Below are 23,095 nucleotides of genomic sequence, written 5' to 3'. Positions count from 1 at the left end.
TGTAGAGTGTTTCAGAGCCTTCTTCCTTTCATTTTGGTAGAAGTGGGAATTGAACCCAGGGCCTCGCAAATGCTAGGCAGGCATTCTACTACTGAGCTGATACCCCCAGCTCATTGCCTTTCTTTTTTTAAGGCTGAGTAATATTCCACCATATATATACATGTGTTTTGTTTATCCCCTCATGTCTGTGGAGACTTAGGTTATTTGGGCTGCTGCAAGTAAAGGCTGTGGGTATGGGTGGGTACACAGTGGAGCCTCTGCTGTGTTCAGCGTCCCCCCAGCACTGTCCCCTGCTTACTTGTGAGTGTTGTGGCTTCTACACTGGGACACACACCATCAGAGAAGGTTCTCTTCTCCACTGTTTGCTTCCTCTTTAATCGGCTGCTGTGGCCCTGGTGCCTAGAAAGGTGGCCTGGCCGGTGTCTGTGTGCAGAAAGGTTAATGGAAATCACCCTCAGAGACTCGGCAGGGAGGCAGGGTCTTAAGCTCTGAGGTGGCAGGGGTAGTGGACTTGTCATCCCCCCCCCCTCCTCCTGGACACTTGGATGGTGATTTCACCACCTGAGCCACCGGCATCCTTTGATTAAGTCTCATTTTGCCGTGAAAAGCAAAGGAGGTGACGGGGCTGCTGGGGGAAGGTCATTCATTCCAGAGAGGAAATTGGATGGAGGTGTTTCCATCCTCCATTCGCCCGCCCTGGCTCTCCTGCAAGCTCCTGTCGGCTGCTGCCTGTCTGCTGCCCCTCCTCTTCGGGCAACAAAGCAAGTGTGGGGAGACAGTTGCCGAGACTCTCTGTGTCTTACACAGGCAGCACCGGACGGGTCAATGCCAGCCGGATGATGACCAGTTGTGGCCAGCGGTCCTGGAACTTGCTCGCAGTATTCTCCCTGCTGTTTCCTGCAGGTAAAACCTCTGTGGGGGCTCAGTGGCTAGTGGGGAGTGGGGGGTCCCTTCCAGAGCAGGGCTGCAGCTGGGGTCCCGCATGCCGACAGGGCAAAGGTACCTTAGTCTCCTGATATTGCTCCCTAACAGGGCATGAGCTACTGGATTCTGGAGGCAATGGGGCTGCCAGGAGCCTGCGTTCAGATTTGTCCCTCTAGTTCTACAAGTCAAAAGTAGGCAATGCCAATCTATCTCTTTGATAGGTGAGAAACTGAGCCTGGAGAACAGAGCTAGTAGATGGGTTGGATTCAGACCCAGGGCACAGGAGCCACACCCTCCTGATACCATTCAGTCCCTGGACTGACACTGCAGGCAAGCTTGGGCTCACAGAAACCAGACCCCCCGTGCCTCCAAACTAGAGCAGAGTCAAGAACAGAGACAACCCAGCTAGCCAGCCAGGACCTAGTCCGTGTCTAGTCCTGCACAAAGGCTCTCGTGGCCCTGTCTGTCTTTGTCTCACCCTCTCTCCTTCTCCCATCTGTGCCATTCTGTTTCTTTGTATATTTCCCACTTCTCTGTGTATCTCTCTTATGTGTCTCTCTGTTTCTTGTGTATGTCTCTCTCATAGCTCTTTCTCAATCTTGTGTCTCTGTCTCTTTCTATCTGTTGTGTGTGGCTCTCTCTCTTCTTTCTGAATCTCCCCACACTGTGGCCAAGCTGTTGCTCAGGACTGGTGGCTTCCTTCCCTCACCCTTTCCCCGGGGTGTGTGCAGCTCAGAAAGAGATTGTGAAGGGGCTGGGGTGTGGACAGGACTCCTAGAAGAGCAGAGCAGAGGCCAAGCTGAGGCCAGAGTCTGGTGTCACCCTTGCCCCAGCTCTTCTCCATGTGATGGGGCCCTGATCCTTACCTCCCCAGATCTTCCCCATGTAATGGGGAGGCCCTTGTCCTCATCATCCTGGGTGTGAAGAACCAGCTGCTTCTTGTTATCCCTGAGGTCAGGGACTCAGAGAAGGCAAGTGGGTAGTGATCACACAACTGGAGATAGTTGACTCCAGAGCTTCGGTTCACCATGCTTCATACAAGTGCTGGGATGCTGAAACCCACGAGAGCTGAAGGCAGTGAGCCTGTACCTGAAAGTGTGCAAAGAGCTCCTTGGAACCCCCACCACAGGGGTGCTGATCCTTCTCTAACAAGGGGAGGAGGTGGGGGTGGGGGGGACTAAGAACTTGGGGTATCATTCTCCACCAGGGAACCATCCTGGTCCCTGTCTGGGACTCCTCTGTCCTTGGGGAAGTGGCAGGATCTTCTGGTCACTGGCAAATGACTAAGGCTGGTGGCCAGAGCATCCAGGAATGGCTGTGGGGCTGTGGGCCACCAGGTCCTGGACAGGACCTGCCTGTCTCACCTCTGTGTTCTGTTACCTCTGCAAAAGGTCTGATGGCCGTCTGCTGTATGCTGTGTCTCATGGGAGGGACCAGTCCCAGAGCCAAGCTTGGTCTTTCAGCTGGCACTCTAGATGTGTCCAGCATCCTTCAGGTGCCCACACTGGTCACACAGAGCCACAAGAGGGCTTCAAGAGTCACGGGATTTGATTGCTCTCCTCTGCCCCTCACTGTTAATCCCTCTGTGTGCAGTTGCTCTGGGGCAGTGGTTCCCAGCCCAAGCACATGGACATCCCTATGACAGAGCTCTGTGCTGTAGAGGGACCAAAAAGCCTCCATTCTGGTTAGCATGCTTGGTGAGCCAAGGTTCTGAGTCTTGCTTTTCTCTTCTGTATAGTGGGAGTAGATGGGACTCGGTGGTATGTCTCCTTGAGACATCACGCCAAGTGGCCTCTGCATCCCAAGAACAAGAGTGGGCTGGAGCCTGGAGAGCCAATACCTCCCCACTTGTGTCCACAGAAGGAGGAACTATCCTTCAGGGAAAGGCCTTTGGAGCCAGCCTAGGCGCCAGCTCTCAGGGTGCCCGCACCCCTGCCAGCTGGCCTGCTGGGGTCCCCTGCCGTGGCACTGTGTGGGCTGCAATCTAATAACCTCTCAGCCGACAGCGCTTCTTGTGGGAGCTCTAAGAAGGGCCTTTGTGCCTGGGAGATGCCTGCGCCAAGAAGCCCCTTTTCAGTGATACAAATTAGATACAGTGAGCCCTTTATGAAGATACTAATTAAGCCAGAGACAGCCTTTCCAGCTTTTCCATTGTTGCTTTGTTCGCATTCAATCCTGTTTATCACCATCAGTTCATCCTGGTTTGCAGCAGAGGAGGCTGAATAGGGCCTCCTTCTGTGGGTCAGGGGGTGCAGCACAGCCCTATATGTGTGGGACCCAGATAAGACCTTGCTCGGGTCTGGGGCAACAACTTCTAGAATGTGAGGCACTGAGGAGTTGGCACTTTCAATACAGGTGGACCCTAGGTCCTCCAGCCAGCCCTATGTAGGCTAACACCGAGGAAAGCCTGGATCACATTCAACCTACTCTGGAGCAAGCTGAGGTGGGAAAGGGGCAGGGAGAGATTGCAGGAGCTTCGTTTAAGTCCTTTGCCATCAACACTGACCAGCTCCATCAAGTCCTTTAGACCTCTGTTTCTCTACTTACAAAATGACAGAACAAGCCTGCCTACTAGGATGGTCGTGTGGATGAAGTAAAGCTCTTTACTCCTGAGACACAGAATAGGTGCCTGGTCACTAAGGGCTGAGATGCAGGAGGGGACCCATTAATGGGTGAGCTTCGAGGATCCCCAAGGTGCACTCAGCCTGAGGTAGGAACACTGTTGTTCTGACAGAGCTGGGGACAAGGGGTCCAGGAGGCTTTGGGGTAGAGGTGAGGCCCTTCCTGGACCAGGAAGACTTCCTAGGGAAGGGAGGAGCCAACAGGACCCTGAAACAGGCTGCTGGTCCTTCTCCCTGGCACCTTTAGGCTGCCAAAGGGACCCTGGTGAACTTGGTGTCTCTATATTCTAGTCCTGTCCGCACATTTCCGGGTCTGTGAGCCTTACACAGACCACAAAGGCCGCTACCACTTCGGTTTCCACTGTCCCCGGCTCTCAGACAACAAGACCTTCATCCTTTGCTGTCACCATAACAACACGGTCTTCAAATACTGCTGCAACGAGACAGAGTTCCAGGCGGTCATGCAGGCAAACCTTACAGCCGGCCCCGAGGGCTACATGCACAAGTGAGTACCACCCTAACTCCCAACTGCTCTGGCCACTGCCCACCCCTGCCTTGGGGATGCTCAAGACAACATGTACAAGAAAGCAGGCATAGAAGGAGGTTGCCTGCAAAGAGCTTTACTGTTCCCACCTGAGAAATGGGTAGAGTGTCCACCTAGCAGTCCTGCTGCAGAAGTAGAGTGGGATCAAGTCTGTGAAGCTTAGAATTTACCAGAACTGTTTGTTGGCTTTGTGTATTCAGTTTTCATCCAGTAATATTGGTAATAGCGTTGGTGCAGAGATGTATCCTCCGGAGGTAACATATTGAGATCAGGTCTTCAAGAGGAACTTACTGACAGAGCAGCAGGGGGCTGTACTGAGAGGAGCACGATGGGTCAAAGTGGCACACACCATCTCTGAGCGGAGCTGACTGTCCTTCACTGTGTTCAGGGTCATTGACCTTTTTGTGTGCTGGCTGTTGATGTGGTTTTGGCATTTTTATTCTATTACATTCTTGCATTTTTAACAGGAAATCTTTATATATGAAGGATATATGACACAAACATTTTCCAGTGTGCCTTTCGATTTGAGATGCTTTTTTTTTTTTTGCACTTGCTCAACAGTCTTGTGATCACAGGACAACTATTAATTTTATTTCACGGTGGTAATGTTGGCCCTTATTGAGAAAGGTCTTTCTTCTAAGATCATTGAAATGTTCTCCTATGTTTTCTATTTTATGTTTCGGATTTTCCCTCACAACCTCTGATCTGTTGCCTAGGTCTTACTTTCCACATCGCTGTGATAAAATACCATGACTAAAGCAACCTAAGGGAGAAAGGGCTTATTTTGTGTCATGGTTCCTGGGGGTACAGTCAATCCTGGCAGGGAAGAAATGGCAGCAGGCAGGGAAAGCGTGGCAGAAAAAAAGAAGATAGCTGGTTTGTACCTGCCCAGGGTGAAGAGAAAGTGGGCCCAGGACTGAAGGCCACACTGCAGACTTCTAACAAGGCTTCCTGTCCTAGAGGGTCCACAGGTTTCCCCAACAGTGCCACCAGCTGGGGACCAAGTGTTCAAGCATGGGAGACTGTGAGGAAGATTTCACCTTCAAAGATCAACAAAGCCTTATGTTCCTGCTGAACTATCTGTCTTTTTGTTTTGTTTTTTGTTTGTTTGTTTATTTGTTTCTCTGTGTAGCCCTGGCTGTCCTGGAACTCACTCTCTAGACCAGGCTGGCCTTGAACTCACAGAAAGCCACCTTCCTCTGCCTCCAGAGTGCTGGGATTAAAGGCATGTGCCACCACCACTCACCCTGTCTGTCTTCTTTCTGTCTGCTGGTGTGACACTCAAACTCATCCATCCTATGCTATGACGTGCCACACATAAGCCCCAGGGCAGAGTGTCATAGCTCTGTGGCCTTCACTGGCCCATGTCATATGCTGGTGTGACACTGTGTGAGCTGTTGACTTCTGGTCTGTCTTCATGTTTCTGTGGGTTAAGCATCCCAGGCTCCTTACCCCTTGAGTTTTAGAACTTGCTTAAGTGAGTCTCCTGCTCCCCCATCAAAACAAAGCCAAAATCCTATTAGTATTCTCTATTACTGCAGTTACTGAGTTACAGCTTCATAGAAGAAACAGTGTTTTGTGATATTTTCTCTCTCTCTCTCTCTCTCTCTCTCTCTCTCTCTCTCTCTCTCTCTCTCTTTCATTGTTTGTACTCAAGAACACACAGCCTCACCAGTGGTAGTGGCACCAGCACTTGAGAGGCAGATGCAGATGGATTTCTGAGTTCAAACCTGGTCTACACAGTGAGTTCCAGGACAGACAGAGCTACATAGAGAAACCTTGTCTTGAAAGAAAAAAAAAAAAAAAAAAAGAACACATAGCTTCTTTGCCCGTTGATTTTAATTTTCTAGGCAAGTGTTTCACCACTGAGCTAAGGCCAGGCCTTCAAATTTCCTTTTGTGATGCTTTTGATTTTCCTCGTAGGGAAGTCTTGTGTGTCATCTGCATTTGTTTCTAGCTTGTTCTTTTCACATTGCTATCAGAAATAGCCTCTTCTGACTATAGATGATAAAAATTAGGGATCTTTATTTATGAATTTCTTCCTCAGTTTTTGGAACACTTTTTCAATCGATTCTCTCCTGTTTCCAATTATGCCACTTGGAAGCAATCACTCTGTATCCCTTCTTCCTTGCTTTCGAGGCAAGAGTTCACAGGATAGCCCCCGGAACTAGCGTGCAGCCTCCTAGTCCTGGGGTCACAAAGTAGGCCTTGATGCCAGGCTTACTTTCACATTTACTGGTCTCAGTCCCTTCCTCCCTCCCTCCCTCTCCTCCCTCCCCTCCTCCTCCCTCCTCCTCCCTCCCTCCCTCCCTCCCTCCCCCTTCTTTTCTTTCGCCTTCCTTCCTTTCTCCTTTCTCTCTCTCTTCCTCTCCCTTCTTCTTTCTTTCCCTTCCAGCTTCGTAGACTTGTATCTCTAAAAAGGTCAATGGTCGGGCATTCTTATCTTCCTTGGCATTTCAGGAAGCTTCAAATACTTTCCCAGTACACACAAGGCTGACTCCTGCTGTTGAAGCATTTTTTCCCTGGTAGGAATAATGGGCTGGATAGGAAGTATTATTCAGTGGCTGTAGATAAGATCCATGGTAGTGCTGGGAGCAGCAGGGCTGAGGAGCAGAACCTCGACCTCTGTCTGACGCTACAGCTTGAGGTTTTGCTACCAGACTCTGCTCATGCTGGGGAAGGTGCCGCTTTCCTTTGGGTGGGTAGGAGATGCAGACTCTCTGACTGCCATCCAAACCCCTCCTCCTCCCACCGCAGCCAGCTCCTGAGAGCTCCTTTCTCAGATGCACGGTGCTTCCCCCTGAATATCCTGCCATCTGCTTGGGCCTCGGAATAATCCTGTGTGTGAAGTAGCTCAGCAAGCCCCCGTCCATCACAGCAGGGCTGGAACCAAGCCTGGAATTTGGCCTAAGCCTTTTGTGAGACCACGGGCTAATTCCATGAGGAAGAAGGGTAGTACAGGACTGAGGTTGGAATTTAAGGGTGCTACAGGGGCCCATGAAAGCCCCATAGCCACACTTCCTCGAGGTCTGGCACCTAGGGTCTGGGAGCCTCCTTTAGAAACCCACAGGTTTCTATAATCTGCTCACACAGGGTTTCCCACAAAGTAGGCACAGGGGCCTGACTGTAGCTACTGGCTGCCAGTAGAAGGGCCTTCCCCCAGAGGGAGTGGGAACAGTGATTCTCTGAAGCTTAGCTTGAGTATTTATTCCTTGGCCTTCAGAAGCACACCTGGGGTATAGCATCCGTGAGTCTGTGCTGTCTGTCCATCCTGCTGTGCAAGCCACAGAGACTCCCAGCCACAGTTTGACACATAAGGAGAGAAAGACCACAGCCAACCTAAGACTCTGGAAGACCCCTCAGGAACTCTAAAGAGTCTTAGAGGCAGTCCTTTGGAGAGAGGCCCAGGCAGGGATTGTCCACAAGGCACCCTGATGCTGGGACCTGGTCATTCTTCGATGTGAGATCACCTAGGCCTGTGCCTTGTATGACCATCCCGGGGCTCTACCTGCCAGATGTCAGAAGCATCCCACAAACACCCTGCAGACAGATGTGGGGTTTGCTGTCCTAGGGCATCCTCCTTGGTAAGTAGTCATCTTCCTGATGCCCCCTTTCCCCAGATGAGAGCATAGGCCTCTGAGGATGTGAGGTGAGCCCTGTTCCTCACCACCAAACTGGCACCTCTTCTAAGGGAGATGAGGCAGCCAGATGTAGAAGCAAAATGGGTTAAGGGAAGGAAGGGTGACTCTGGGCAGACTCCTTGCAGAGGAGGAGGGGACAGGGGTGAGACCTTGCTAGGCCTGGCCTCCAAGACAGGACAGGGTTTGCCAGCCAGGGTTAGGGCCTCCAAGCCAGGAATGGGGCTTCCCAGCCAGGGGCAAGGCCTCTCAATTGGTTAGGACTGAAATCCTTTTTGTATCACAGGCCTGTTCTTGGGATGAGGCTCCTGGGAACCTAATCAGTTCACAGAAGCCAGAATGTGACCTGAGAGGGAAGCAAACCCCACAGAGGGGCCACGGGAGCCCCCTGTCCTGCTTCCAGGCTCATGGACTTTGTCAGAGCATCCTGACCGAGGCCCAGGGAGCTGCCATAGAGCTTGGCTTCCAGGTGGAGTCAGTAGCAGAGGGGTAACACGAGGTTGAGTCTTTGGGAGCAGAAGTCAGGATGACAGCCTGAAACAGAGACAAAGAAGGCCACTGTAGGGGTAGGCTCACAGTGGGAAACCACCTGTTGGCTGTACTACCATTTAGGGCCTTTGCCATATCAGGATCACAGCCACTCTGGGGCTGGAGTCTCCATCAGCCTCTAGGCCCTTAGAATAAGAAAGAGACCAGAAACATGTTGATGAGGCCTCCAGGTGATGGCAAGAGTCGAGGCTAGGGATACAGGAGCCCTGAACTGTCATTCCATACACATGTCCAGGAAGCTGGGCCTTGTCTGAAGCTGGAAAAGCCGTCACATCTCCACTGAGGCTGGAGACCCAGAATCTCAGGCAGATCCAAATCTGTGGGGGTGCAGCCTGATGGTTCAAGCCAGCTGTGGTGACCCCAGAGGGCCCTGTTCAGAATGCAGGCTCCACCTTCTCCACTGTGAGTCAGCAGGAGGTGGGCTGGTGACCTAGTCGAAGCTGTGTCTCTCTCTGCTGCCTTATTTATTTGTGTTTTTTGGATGAACGGAATGGTGTGTGGCGGTTCCGGCTGCCTGGCAGAAAGGCAAGCCATGGAATGAAAGGAGGCTGCTTTGCCGATTCCACCACCACAGCAAGATGCCTATTTCCAGCCATGCAGGCAGCCAAAGGCCAAATGGGGGCCAGCCAGGCACCCCTGAACCCCTGTCCCAGGCAGACCTTGCCCCTGACAAGTCAGAAGAGGCCTTTGTTAGAGCTACAGGAGAGAGCAGTCAGGTATCCCCTCCCTCCCTCCCCCTCCCTCTCCCTCCCTCTTTCTTTTCCTGTCTCTGTTTCTCTTTCTCTCTGTCTCTCCCTCCCTCCCTCTGTCCCACTCTCTGTCTCCCTCCATCTCCCCCTCTCTATCTCTCCCTCTCTATGTCTCTGTCTCTCTCTGTCTCCAGGGACAGGACACCAGGAGCTGACTTGATCAGAGGTGCCTGCAGGTGTAACAGGAATGGGGTCTCCAGGGAGACAGAGCAGCTGTCCCTCCTGGGCCTCACAGGCTCATCAAGGCCTCTTCTTCCTGGGCTCTGTCAAAGCCCTCCTTTCTCAGTGGTCATAGCAAACTCCACAGTGTGGAGTTATCCGCCTGAGTCCCAGTATCCTGCTTCCCCCATGTGGCCCTCCCCTGCCCTCCTGGCATCTTGAAGCATGCTTTGAACTTTGAACCTGGCTGGCCAGAGTAGGGTGAGAATCACACAGCCCACAGTCCCGCCAAGGCTTGTCAGGTGTAAAAGCTCCTTACCCGTCATCCTCCTTGAGAAGATCTTCTAGAACTACCATGGTTCCTTGCCTGAACACCCCTTCCTCCAACTCCAAATAGACTTCCCTGGGACTTCCCTGCCATCCATATAAAGTGGATACATGTGAACAAGCCCAATTGCCAGGCCCAGAGAGAGTGGAAGCATGTCTGAAATCACACAGCACACAAAGCCACAGCAATACCTGTCTAGCTGTCACCTGGTTCCAGCTGCACTGAGGGGATGTCCTCCTGGAACACTAATGGCTCTGCACATGAACTGTCATCACCCAGGCTGGTGTAGCGGTCCCCATCTAGGGCAGGGTGATCTGTGGCAAAGGGAAAAGGGCAATGGTGAAATCGCATGTGGCACTTGGTGGCTCCTGCTAGGAATGGCCATGACACCTCTGCTGACATGGCCCTAGCCAGTGCCAGCCCCATCACACCCAGGTCTGCCCAAGCCCTGGAGAGAGGCGTTGCTAGGTTTATTCAGGGCTTGGGCCTGGGTATGCCACTAGGTCTAGCTGGCTCTTGCATGCTGCTTCCTGACCCAGTAGCCCAGCCCTTTGGTCAAGCCTATTAGCTGCAGGGCCAGAAAAGACAGCAGCCAACTCTACTGGGACATCTCCCTGGCAAGGAAGATGGCATTTTTGATAGCTACCTCCCAGGTTACCCAAGACTCAGGCCTGTACCACCCACGACTGCACTGTCTTGATGTGTGGCCTTAGGTGAGGTAGTGTGCCTATCTGGGTCTAGACCTATTAAGTACATTCTCTGTGGTTTTTATTTGTGACTGTTTAGAGACAGGGTCTCATTGTGTAGCCCAGGCTAGCCATGAACTCGAAGATCCTTGTGCTGGGGTCACAAGTGTGCACTACTACTTCTTCTGTGCTTTGCATAAGCTTGCCCTCATTGGTTTCTTCTCTGTCTCTTTCTGTTTTATTTGAGACAGGGTCTCATGTAGCCCAGGCTAGTTACCAACTCTCTATGTAGCCAAGGATGGCCTTGAATGCCTAATCTTCCTGTCTCCACATTCCAAGTGCTGAGAATACAGACATATGCAAACATGAACCCTTTATGTGGTACTGGGAATAAAACCCAGGGCTTCGAGCACTCCAGAAAAAAAACTCTACTGGCTGCAGCTTCCAAGGTCCCTTCTCTTTCCTGGACCTCATGTCAGTTGGCGAAGCCTCATGGTTACTTCAAAGCAGAAACTGAGGTTCATCTCCCTAAGACTATGGAAAGTGAATTTTGAAAAGCTTAATTTGGGTCCCAGGGGTTCCCACCTGCTGAACCTGTGTATCTCCATTGTAAGGCTGACCTGGACACTTCCACAGTGTGTTCTGAGGTCCTGCATCATGGATGAAGTCTGCAGGGGTTGTTCCCATTCCCAGGCAGCCAACCCAACCAGCAGGCCAGGGATGCTGCAGCCAGGGTCTTCCTGCTCTGACTGACAGACTGGGCCACTGCTCCCATGACTTCATGGTGGGGATGGGGAGTTCCAGGCCAGGCCATGCTGCAGCTGTCTGCTGGTGGCTGCTGACATAGCCACTCTGCTCCACAGACAGAACCTCCAGCGGTTAGGTCTATTATCACTTTGGAAACCCCAAGGAAGCTGAGTCATACAGTCCCGCACAGGCGCCCACCACTGTCTGAGGCTGGGCGGTCACAGAAGCCCCACCGCAGCCTCTGTCTTTTATCTTCTCCCTCCATGCAGGCATGAGCTGGGGCCTGGCATCTGGATGCATTTAATTTCCAGATTGCATATTTCAAATTACATTTTAAAAATTAAAGACTGAAATCCTTGCAGCTGGCAACCTTGGAGGGCATGGCCTGGGGGCTGCAAGCTGTTGCAGAGAGGTCTGCAGTCCTAGCACCCCACCCGCCACACACAGGGCATGTTCCCTGTAAGCAGCACCTTCTGTAGAAGTGGAAATAAACAGGCAGGCATGGGGGGGGGGGGTACTGTCCTGCTGCAGAGGCCTACGGCCAAGCCATGCACACAGGTGGAACAGAGACCTTTTCTTAGGCAGAATGCTCAGGGGAGACAGGACAGGGCTTGTTCTTAAACCCTATACAGGTGGAGTCAGGGTGAGAGCACAGAAGCCAGGGACTCCCTCTCTAACGTCTAGCTTAGATTTGACCTTGGGATTTCCCAGGATTCAGCACAGTCTGAGGTTGTAGGGACCTGGCTCCAAACTCCTGGCCTGATGTGGAATTCCCCATCCCCACAAAGAAGTCATAGGAGCAGTGGCCCAGTCTGTCATTCAGAGCAGGAAGACCCTGGCTGCAGCATCCCTGGCCTGCTGGTTGGGTTGGCTGCCTGGGAATGGGAACAGCCCCTGCAGACTTCATCCATGAAGCACAAATGCAGAACACTGTGGAAGTGTCCCAGTCAGCCTTACAATGGAGACACACGGGCTCTGATGGTAGGAACCCCTGGGACCCAATTTCAACTCTTCAAAATTCATTTTCCGTAGTCTTGGGGAGAAGAACCTCAGTTTCCACTTCTATAAAACAGAAGTGAATTAATCACTGTGAGTGTTGGCATGTGACTGCCCCTTTGGGGGCTCATCCGGAAAATGGGGTCATCACTCTGAGACCAGGGCATGCAGCATAGGCTCAGAACTGGAAGTGTCCCTCTTTACCATTGGTCATTCACACAACTAGAACACCTGGCCAGCGCTGGGCAGTGCCACATCCACTCATGTCCTGCCCATCCTCAGTTCTCGCTGTGTCTGCACTACAACACTGTGTTGGGCATGCAAGGACAAGTTTGATCCTTGCCTGCCCTCAGGGAGTCCCCAGTATCACGGGGCAACAGTATTAACAAATGAAAACAGGCCACAGAGTGACCCCCAAAACCTGGTGATGTTGAGACCCATATGAAGCTCCAGGAGACTTCCTGTGGCCAAGCTGTAACCTGGCCCCAGGGTCTGCTCAGTGCACACCAGGTAAGGAGTTGATCTCAGCAGAGATGCATGTAGGTGGGGTGGCTTGGTGCCTAAGGCTTGGGTGGGATACCTCTGGAGCTGTTTGTATTGGGTTTGGTCCTGGTACTGCTGACATGAGTGGGGGGTCTTAGAGTAGACTTCGGTCCCCCAGTAGTGTCTCTCTCTGCCCATATTCCCTCTTAGGCATGAGAGGTCCATTTCCTTCCTTCTTGGCTCTATGCAGAGCAGAGGGACCTGCAACTGCCCCTTGCCCTCTGCTCACTTTTGGAGTGTTCCTAGCTTCAGGCAGGGCCACCACCCCTCTTGCTCTGGGTGCCAAGCAGCATCTGCAGAGAATGGCCCTGCTCCCTCACCGCCTCCTCAGCCCCCAGGCTGCTGCCATGGGAACCACCAGGAACAGCCTGGTTCTCAGAGCCCTGCCATGGGGGCTGCAAGAGAGAGAAATCTGGGGAGAGCTGGGTGCCTGGGACCAGAGCCTGCCTAGACATCTGTCTCCCGTGAGACTCCAGCCTGGAAGGGCTGAGTTGGACTCTTGGCCTTTTGTCTCTGCCAGGCATTTTCTGCTGTGCCCTGACACTTCCAGACAAAGCTAGTGTCCATTAATAAAAGGCCCGGGGCTTGACTGTCAGTCATTCACACCTTTGTGGGGTTTGGCAGAGAGGTGGGGTTGCAGGAAGGAGCTAAGATTTCCGGTATTTAGGATTTGCTGGGGTCTCTGCACTGAGTGGTACTGACTGAGCCCAGGTATGGAGTGGTACTGAGTCCTGAGCACCTGTCTTGAAGCTGCCAGGCTCCATAGCATAGCAGAGCCTCCCCATTAGCCCCGCCCCTCCCCATTGCCCTGACTCCCAGGGGAAGTCTTCAGGCCAAGAACTTGGCCAGCTGGAAAACATTCCCCTGAGTAGAGAATGAAAGTGGGCTTATTGGGTTTGCTTCTGTTTTGGCAGGGCTGGGTAGGCGATAGCCACCATCTCACCATCTGAGGCCACAGCTGGAACTAAGAACCAGCCTTGGAAGATACAGAGCTGGGAATCTAAGTTGAGGAGAGACTTAAGGCTGTAGCTTACAGAACCAGAGATGGGCAGGGTTTCTCATAGACCACACAGCAAAGCAGACAGGCCAAGGCTCCTAGCTTAGGCAGGCAGGAGCCCCAGTTCCAGATGGGTCAGGACAGAGCCACAGGTCTCCCTGGAGTGGAGATATCCAGCTTGCTTGTGTTAGGCCGCTCAGTCTCTTCTCGACACCCTGGCTGGCCCACACCCACTCAAGCAGATGCCCATGACAGGACAGACTGAGGTGGGTGTCACTTGAGTGGTTGATAAACCAGTTCCTGTTTAAACAGCCTGTTTAAACAGCCCCAGTCCCTGGTGGGTGCTATCAGGAGTTCAGCAACCCAGCTTCAGTGGCAAACCTGGAACTAGCCCACTCTAGAGGACTAAGTCCCCAACCTGGGGGATGGGGTGTTAGGGGGACAGATATGCCAGGTGATAGGGACTAGAGGAGAGGTTGGGCTTAATGAAGGCTTGGGGGCAGGAAGAGTCTCAAATGAGGGTGCCACAAACAGCTGGGCAAAGGGGAAGAGGGTGTGGAAGAGTCTACCTGGAAAAGGGCGTGGCCTGTGCAAAGGTCCTGGGCTGGGAATGGCCAGATGTGCGCTTCAGTGTTCAGCCAACTTGTAAAGAGTCATCAGGGCTTGCCACAGATTGAGAGCATCTGAAGTGCTAAGTCCTAAGGGCTCTTGCTACCTCTGCAGGGTAACTGCAGCCTCTATGGGGAAAATGTTGTGTGATGGAAATAGAGGCCAGAGATGTGGCTCAGCCAGTAGAGTGTTTTCCTAGCATGCCTGAAGCCCCAAATTCCATTCCCATCACCACACAAACCAAGCACTTGTCATCCCAACGCTCTAGAAGTGGAGGTTCCTTGGCTACATAGCAAGCTCAAGGCCAGCCTGGGCTTCATAAGGCCCTATCTTAAAAAAAAATAATAATGTCCAGGCGGCGGTGGCGCACACCTTTAATCGCAGCACTTGGGAGGCAGAGGCAGGCGGATCTCTGTGAGTTTGAAGCCAGCCTGGTCTCCAGAGCGAATTCCAGGACAGCCTCCAAAGCCACAGAGAAACCCTGCTTCAACCCCTCCCCCCAAATAATAATAATAATGATAATAAAAAGTTGTGAATGGAGGAGATTAAGGTTTCCCTGGGATCAGAGTGAAAGGACCTTAGCAAAGGTGGGTGCTGAGCTGATGTGGGAATCACAGACAACTGGGAAGGGATTTCTGCAGTGGGCCTGGAAGTGTAGCACCCCTGCAAATGGGCTGGAGGTATAGCAGCACCCCTCAGAGGGCGGGTAGCATAGGGTTCTGAGGCACATGTGGTGTGACCTGGTTTAGTTTGTCGCAAGGCCTCCAGCTTCTGCCCTTGGGAGTGAGGCCAGGAGGGATGGAATAGGAGTGCCTTGGGGCAGTTGTGGTATGCACAAAGCCAGCAGGGAGCCAGGGCACACACAGGGAGAAGTAGGGTGAGGTAGGGGCCCTTATTATGGGAACCCCAATATCTAACTTAGAAAGTTCAGGGATCTTGCAGAGCGCCTGTTAGGGAAGGACCCAGGGAGCCTAGCCTAGAGCACAGGGCAGGGGCAGGGCAGTGGACACTGGAGAGAGACAAGGCAGGTGACGGGTTTGGGGGAGTCGGGGGGTGGGGAGGGTGGGGGTGGGTGGACACCTGAATGCCTGTAATGTCTGTCAACCTGTGTTGAATGCTGGTGCTGTTGGGAGTGTGGCTCAGTCTCTGCTTCTCCTTCTCCAGCAACTACACAGCACTGCTTGGAGTGTGGATCTACGGCTTCTTCGTGCTTACCCTCTTGGTCCTGGATTTGCTCTATTATTCTGCCATGAACTACGACATTTGCAAGGTTTACCTGACCCGGTGGGGCATCCACGGACGGTGGATGAAACAGGACCCCCGGCGGTGGGGGAATCCTGCTCGAGCCCCTCGGCCTGGACAGCCAGCTCCACAGCCTCCCCCTGGTGTCCTGCCGCAAGCCCCTCAGGCTGTGCACACGCTTCGGGGAGACACACACAGCCCACCCCTGATGGCCTTCCAAAGCTCATCTGCCTGGTGAGTGTTTGCAATAACAGCTTGGGTGGACTTAATACTATTACTGCTGCTCATTCAGGTCATGAGTGACCAGGCTGTTTGCTGTCCTTACTGTTTGCCAAGGAGTACTAGAAGCCACTGATGCTGGCACATGTGTGTCTAGAGGAGAAGCCAAAAGGACAGGTTGTCACTTGAGTTTCCTAGTTGCCAAGGTAGAAGGGGAAGTTGGATGACTTTTCAAGTGGTTTTTTTTGTTTTGTTTTGTTTTGTTTTGTTTTGTTTTGTTTTTTTTGTGGTTTGGTCAAAAGAAAAGAAAGCTTGTCGGGGATTAGGGGAGTTTTAAGCATGAGGCCAGGAAGCAAACCTGATCTTTAGTTCCTTTTCTGTACATACCTGGAGGTGATTCGGACAGGCTCAGAAGACGGAAGGATATTGGAAGAGAGGTGACATATCAAGGACTTGTCTTTGGGGATGGCCAGGTCTGGTCTCATCTGGGCAGCTGTCATCTCTGCCCTATACTCCAGTGTGATGGTGATGGTAGAGAGTGCCAGTATTGCTGCCCAGAGCTGAGGGCTTTGAGAGCAGATGGCTCCTGGGGCCAACCGACCCAGTGACAGAGACAGGCATGGCCTGCTCCTTGGCCCAGGGTCTTGGGTGGACAGAGTCTTGGGGGCCTAGGCAGTAGATGTAGGCACAGACTCTGGGTACTCAGACTCTGAGCACAGCATCCCTGGGGGTCACAGCCAAGAGCCCAGGCTACAAGGTCATCTTGAGCCCTCTTACCTGTGTGACCTGTACTTCCTAGCACAGTGACCACTGGGCTTTGTGGGTGACTGACCAGCACAAGCCTAGTCTCTGTCACTTCCCAGGACTGCAATCTCAGACTGTTTTGTCATCCTTCAATCTTCCAGTCCTCGTGAGAAGTCAGGACTGTGTACCCCTTCTTGGGTTATTCTGAGGGTGCTTGCGCATAGTAGGCATACCATGAACCTTTGCTGCTTCTCCTAGGAGGTACAGATGAGCTTGTTAGCCACTATTAGAGCAGCTCCCAGGTAGCGACCTTTTCAATAATGAATGGCGTGAATAATTAATTGGATGCACTTCCAGTCTCTTGTGCTTATGGAACAAGTAACTGCCTGTCTATCATGTAGGAGACAGCCACTGTCTGTCTTCCTTTGGATGGGCCCTGGCCTGGCTCCTGTGGTATGAGGGGAGGGCATGGAGAGCCACCATTCTGGTAGAGAGCAAGCCACAGATGAAGGGAAAGCTAGACAGTGAGCAGTCTGTTTACTGTGCCCAATGGTAGGACTTCTCGAAGTGTGAACCTCACATCTGTGTCACAGAGCATGCAGAGCTCACTGGCTAAGAGGGACCCGCCTTGTGGGGTGCTGAGAATCACTGGGAAACATCTTGGTGTGGACAAGTTTTAGGCGGAATGAGCCTCCTCCACCCTCTCTTTTGGAGTCCTCTCCTGCTGCCCAAGAGGGCAAGGAAGGTTATTAGTGTTCTGTACTCATAGCTGGGTGTTTGCCTGCATGGAGGCCCATGGTACCTGAAGATGCCACCTCTACTCCCGATGTCCCTGGCTTACCTGCTGTGAGCACTGTGGCTGTCTCTGTGTTCCCCCTTCCCACACTGGCTTTCACAAACATGAACATATTGGACACTGACTGTATGCCAAGTGCCATGATGCACCTTTGGAACAGAGGAGGTGGCAGGGGTGTGCCCAGAGCTTGGAACTGTACAAAAGCTAGAGTTTATAGAGTCTGAGGGAAGGGGTCTGCCATTTGGGACTCACATACCGTGGAGAGATAAGATGTCCCTGCTCTCCTGATTCCTTCTACAGACTTGGGAAGTTGTGCTTGAGGCCACCAGGTTGCCCATCCAAACCATAGCCTAGAAGCCCATGGGGTGTAATGTGTTGTGATTAAGTGTTTTAGTCACTGGCCACATTTGCACACCACCTCCCAGTCCCTTTTGCCCTTGGATATTCCATGATATTGGATGAGGCTTCAGTTTTGTCAGGGGAGAAGCAAGGGGAAAGGGCTGGACAATCATGTGGACCTCCTCCTTTGCCACCCTGGGTTCCCCTGGGAGCCTAGAGGGACAGGGTGCAGGACTATGAAGGCCATCTGAGCTCTGCCTGTGTCTTTTTCCTCTTCATCCTGACTTGTGTCGAAGGCCTCAGCATTATGACTGCCTGCTTCTCTGACTTCTGACACAGCCTCCCCTTGCTGGGGCACAGAGCTTCCAGCAGAGGAGCCAGGTCACCAAGAGAGTGATGGTGGTAGACCCATATGTCACTTGGCCCTTGGGGAGGCTTTCTGTATGCTGAGCTGAACGGTAAATCTAGACCCTCTAGGGAGAATGAGGCTCAAGGCCAGGTGGCCAGCTGGGCAAAGCAGGTAATGAATGGCTCCTGCAAGATGGAGATTCAGACAGCTTGTGTGGTCTCAGCTGCCTGGGTTCTAGGGCACCCCTGCCCTGCTATGGGGAAGATGGAAAACTGCGCCACCAAGCACCCTGCTAGCAGCAGGGCCACCACCAGGCCTGTGGCTCCCAACTGGAGCTTGGTGGATGATAAGCCCTGGGTAGTCCCTAAATTGCCACTTTTGCAGCAATACCGGGAGACCTTAGGGGTTGTGGCACAGCCCTGGCCCCTCAGGCCCCGTGAACACTCACTCCATTCATCTTCTTTTTGAGCAATGTGACTGCCTGGCTGAAGGCAGAACCAAGTGCCAAATTAAACAGCCAGGCATATGGCGCTTCAGCCAGCTGTCCTGTCCCATGTCTCTAACTGAGTTAGGGAGCAGGAGAGTCCAGGTAAGCTGGAGACTCACAGCCTCCGTTGAATTTTACAGAGGAACTTTTGTTCAGATTCTCAGGCTCCATCTCTGTGCAGGCGACCCAAGACTCAGCTCCCTGAGGCCCCAGTGCCCGCCACACCTGAATTTCTCTTTACCTTCCCCAGGGCTCTGCCTTCCTCGGGAGGAAGGACTCCAGCCTCCTTCTTGGCTGCAAATTGTGGTGTCTGCTATCCCCAGACCAGCTGCCTACCCGGGCTTCGAGGTTTTCTCTCTGGCCCTGTCCCCTGCTGATGGTCCCACAGCTTGTTTTCCGTCACACTGTGGTTCCTGGTGGTTGCAGGCTCTCAGCCCATGTTGGGGCTGCCTGTGGCTCACAGCAGATGCTCTGTGAGTCTGCTGTCACAGTGCAGCAGGTCAAACAGTGCACAGGCGCAGCGCAGGATCTGGCTGAGTGTGGTCCTCTCCAGCCCTGGCCCCCAGAACCACCTTGTGGGAGCTGCTGGTGCCCTGAAGCTCAGCGTTATCTACCTCTGCAGCTGCCTGTCCTGAGACAGGTGAGGAAGGGTCAGTGGTCATGTTGGTCACCCCATCCTTGTCCATTGGCACATATCTGGGGGAAGATATGCAAGAGTGTGCCCCCTCCCCCCACACACACACCAGCTGGCTCATCAGGATCTCAGGGTTGGAGTTGTCCTCACCTCACAGATGGGGAAACTGAGACTTGTACATTATGGGTATGAGCGGTGAGGGTGCTGAAGGCAGAGCTGAAGCATGAGTGACTCGGAGCTGCGTCACTAAAAGGCCACTCAGGTATGTGTGGTGGCTCACAATGCTCCCTGGGGTCCACACTCCCCCCTCCACACACACCTCATAGTCAGCTCCACAGAAGAGCCTCTCCTTCACTGTTTTATCATCTCCTGGCAGGGCCTCTGAGTCTTGTGACTTTTCTGTGTTTCTTCCTCCCCTTCTACCAGGAGGGAGTATTTAAAATGTCTGCACAGCTTGCCTGCTATGTCCATTGTCCCACACCCCACACCTCTTATGTCTATAGGCAAGGAAACTGAGGCACATAGCAATTAGGCCCTGGGTCACTGGACCAGTCAGTGGTCAGAGCTTGAATGCAAATGGACTGGTTCCAGCCATCTTAGAAGAATGCTTGGCTGGTTGGCCATCCCCCTCTGCCCATACCGAGGCCTGTCTCCCTGCCCTATCCTTTGTCCCTCACAGTAGAGTGACCCTTTTAAAACAAATCAAAACCAGCTAATGGAATCAAAATCCTCTTCACCTGCTCACCCAGCACAGTGGCCTCCCTGACGGAGTCCAGGGGCCTCAGCACCTGCTGCTCCCAACCCAACAAGTGCCTCTCCCAAGCCTGTAGGGCTGGCTCCCTTCCTTCTGCCAGGTGCATGCCCAGAGCCTCTGCCCAGAGACAGTCCTCATATCTCCCCTGCACCTCCTCCATACCCCATCCCCCCACTTACCTGCACCATCACAGTCTACTCCCTGCACACTCTTTTGGTCCCTCTGATGTGTTACCACCACCTGGCAGTGTGTCTGCTTTCCAGTTTGGTGTCTGTCTATTCATCTGTCTGTCTTTCCCACTGGAAGGGAACCCTAGAAAGCTGCCTCTGGGCTCCAGCACTGAGAACTCACCTAACTCATGGTGGGCGCTCAGCAAACACATGCTGAGTGAATGCCCCTTGTCGCTCAGGATGGTGTGTTGAAGGCTCCCGTGCAGGTCAGCTCAGTGAGTGATCCACCAAGTGCACAACAGATGTTCCCATTGCCTGAGACTGCAGAGCTAGCTGCGCAGCTCCTATAAATGGGCCACTAAATGTCCCCAACAGCCCTGTAGCATCAGTGTCCTCAGAGCCAATCCAAAAGACTAAGGCCCAGGGGGAAACTACAGTAGCCTGCAGTCTAAGCCGGACATGGAATTCAGGATGGTTAATTCCAGATCCCATGCTCTGGAAATGTAAGTCCCTTCTCTACTGGGACATCTGCCTCCTAAGACACCTGAGACACCTGTCCCAGGCTGGGTGTGTCACCAGCTGGAGAGTGTGGATTCCCTAAATGGGCCTCACCCATCCCTGAAGGGGCTCCGAGTGTTCCCCCAAAACACAGGAAGCCTAGGGCTCCAAGTAGCCTCATAAGAAGTCCTCTAGTATGGGGGCAGCAGTGATCGGAACTCAGCCTGGGCTCTCCATGTTCCAGCCCCTTCCTGAAGGCTCAGGAGACCTGGTTCATTGTCCTGGTACTTGCCTGGGGGTGGAGAGAGGGCATTGGGCTTCAGGGTCTTTATCCTTTCTCTTATTCCAGCACCAAGGTTGTTCCTAACACTCAAAGATTCAGCCAAAGTAGCCATCTGCCTGCCACCGCCTGCCCATCCCAAGCCCCACCCTGCTCACCACCTGCCCTGCCACCCACCTGCCCTGACCACCCACCTGCTCACCCACCTGCCCTGACCACCCACCTGCCCTGCCCACCCACTAACCCACCTGCCTGCCCCTACCCCCTGCCCACCACCTACCCTGCCCACCCACCTACCCTGCCCACCACCTGCCCTGCCCACCCACCCGCCTGCTCACCCGCCTGCCCTGACCACCCACTAGCCCACCTGCCTCTCCCCACCCCCTTGCCCTGCTCACCCCCCTGCCCACCCACCTGCCCTGACCACCCCTTGCCCACCCCTCTGCCCACACACCTGCCCTGCTCACCCCTTGCCCACCCGCCTGCCCACCTGCCTGCCCCCACCTCCCTGCCTACTCTCCTGACAGTCCACCCAGACAGTCAACCACCTGCCCTTCATTGGCTCTCTGGTCTATCTGTTTCCCCCTCCCTACCACAGGAGGCCAGGCAGTGCAGCTGTGTTGCACCCACGCTTATTTCCTGTCAGTTTAATCCCCATGTTTCCTGGTCAGACTCTAGCAGATTTGCAGTGCTGAGAGCAGCTGTCTCAGAATTGGACCTGGATTCATACACAAACACCTCTTGGGGCCAATGGGGGAACCTCAGGCCAATCATTTGGCTGCTTGGAGCCTCTGTGTTCCCGTATGTGAAATGGATGCAAATCAGATTACCTCATAGACTCCTATCAAGGATTCCAGTGTTCCAGGTATGGTCAGTTTCTCGGTGGTGTTATTATTGCTGTCTTTAACTAGTAAGCAATGGAGAGGGAAGCCATCAGGCCCACCTGGCTGCTGTTTGGTTTCCTGCTGTCCCCCTGTGCCTGCTTTTTGCCTTCCCTTCAAAGACATGCAGCACTTTGCATTCTAGCTTTATTCACAGTAAATTGGCCATTATCATGCGGATTTCCTTAATGTCTCTAAACAGCGTTTTAGCATCTTGTGAAGATCCCGCAGGCTGGCATTAACTTAGTTCCCCACAGAGCGACATTTAAGACAGCTCACACTTTTTTTCCTTTGCTGTGACAAATAACAGTGACAGTGGCAGGGCTGTGGGAAACCAGGGGTGCAACCAACACTTCACTGGCCCTGGCCTCTCCCCAAAGTGAGTTACTTCCTTCCTCCGGACAGACTCCAGCCCGAGCCTGGAGCGACAGTCTGATGGCTCCATGGCACAGCTGCTGGGTCTAGTGACACCACAGATGGGTTGGTTCATGATGCAACTCTGGGGTGCTCTCTCTTTAATTGTCATGGAGATGTTATTAATTCATTCTGTCAACTCTCTCGGTGAGCCTCCTGTCTATTTTGCTGTGCATCCAAGGCCGTTGATAATTGTCTCTGTTTCTATAAAGCAGCATTTATTTCTCTAATCTTGGTTCCTTGGGGTTCTCCTCCATCCCACCCCACCCCACTGTTTACTAAATACATTTTTAATTAACTTTCAGTCAAGTTGCTTTTCTAGAAAAAACAGGCCTCCTCTGAGTGGTACAGTTCCGGCTGGATTCTCAGGGTTTCCTACTCATGTCCCACATATAATGGAGTTGCCTGCCTTATGCCAAGACTGGCTAGAAAGATAGTGGCATTCTTGTTAAATGCCTAAAAAGTTAAACTGTGTAAGCTAATGATTAGATACACGTAATGAACATGACCAGATTAGCCCTTCAAAGCTCCACACTTCTGGTTACATTCCTGCCTTGGCTATGGCTGTGCTACTGAGTTAAGGAATGTTTTGTCTATCTGGGGATATCTGCAGGATGGGCTGGATGGGCTAGCCTGGGGCAGCCCTTCTGTATTTAGTGACAGTGAGCTGGGGTATTTGCACCTCAAAAACAGGCAGCGTGTGCTCCGCCCAGTATGCTGGGTTCAGCCAGTGTGTGGGGTTTCTGCTGGCCTCTGAGGACTGGATATTCAGTGCTTGCCAACTCTTTTCCTGTCACTGGGCATGAGGATCCCAGTGCTGGAATGTTGCCACCTTAAATAGCCTCACCTACCCCTTGGACTGTGACTTCTCTGGGGACAAATGTGTCTCTTCTGCACATGTTAACAAGTAACTCGGTGTCTACAGGGTCACCCACAGGCTGGTGGTCAGCACATGGGACCATCATGGTTCTAGAAGGTCAGTTTATCAGCTCTTCCCAGCTCTGGGCCATTCTGGGAAAGGGTGGAAAGCCAAACTGGCCACTTTTCTGTATATCTGGAACCTTTGTCCCTGAAGGGGCCATCATAGGCCCCTCTTTACCAGCTTCCTGGCCCCAGCCTGCTTCCGTGCCAGCCTGAGTGGTAGCAAGGGTTGCAGAGACATCACGGAACCCTCACTCAGACAACCGGTGCTTGTTGG

General features: G+C 52.9%; 1 protein-coding gene across 1 annotated transcript; it reads left to right on the top strand.

Moving 5' to 3' along the window:
* The first annotated feature begins 815 nt into the window (after window positions 1-815).
* Shisal1 (shisa like 1) lies at window positions 816-15,570 on the top strand. Its single transcript, XM_035438812.1, has 3 exons — window positions 816-903; window positions 3,837-4,050; window positions 15,255-15,570. The coding sequence occupies exons 1-3, from the start codon at window positions 837-839 to the stop codon at window positions 15,568-15,570; spliced, it is 597 nt and encodes a 198-aa protein (XP_035294703.1). The 5' UTR covers window positions 816-836.
* Window positions 15,571-23,095: the final 7,525 nt, after the last annotated feature.

This window comes from Cricetulus griseus, chromosome 2 (assembly GCF_003668045.3).
Source record: "Cricetulus griseus strain 17A/GY chromosome 2, alternate assembly CriGri-PICRH-1.0, whole genome shotgun sequence".
NCBI lineage: Eukaryota > Metazoa > Chordata > Mammalia > Rodentia > Cricetidae > Cricetulus > Cricetulus griseus.
Note: the sequence above shows the minus strand (reverse complement) of the source record. Positions and strands in the feature narration are given on the sequence as shown.

Coding starts and splice junctions, on each gene's coding strand:
- Shisal1 (XM_035438812.1), top strand. CDS start 837: ATGATGACCAGTTGTGGCCAGCGGTCCTGGAACTTGCTCGCAGTATTC. Junction 904..3,836: donor CTCCCTGCTGTTTCCTGCAG/GTAAAACCTCTG, acceptor TCTATATTCTAG/TCCTGTCCGCACATTTCCGG. Junction 4,051..15,254: donor CCCGAGGGCTACATGCACAA/GTGAGTACCACC, acceptor CTCCTTCTCCAG/CAACTACACAGCACTGCTTG.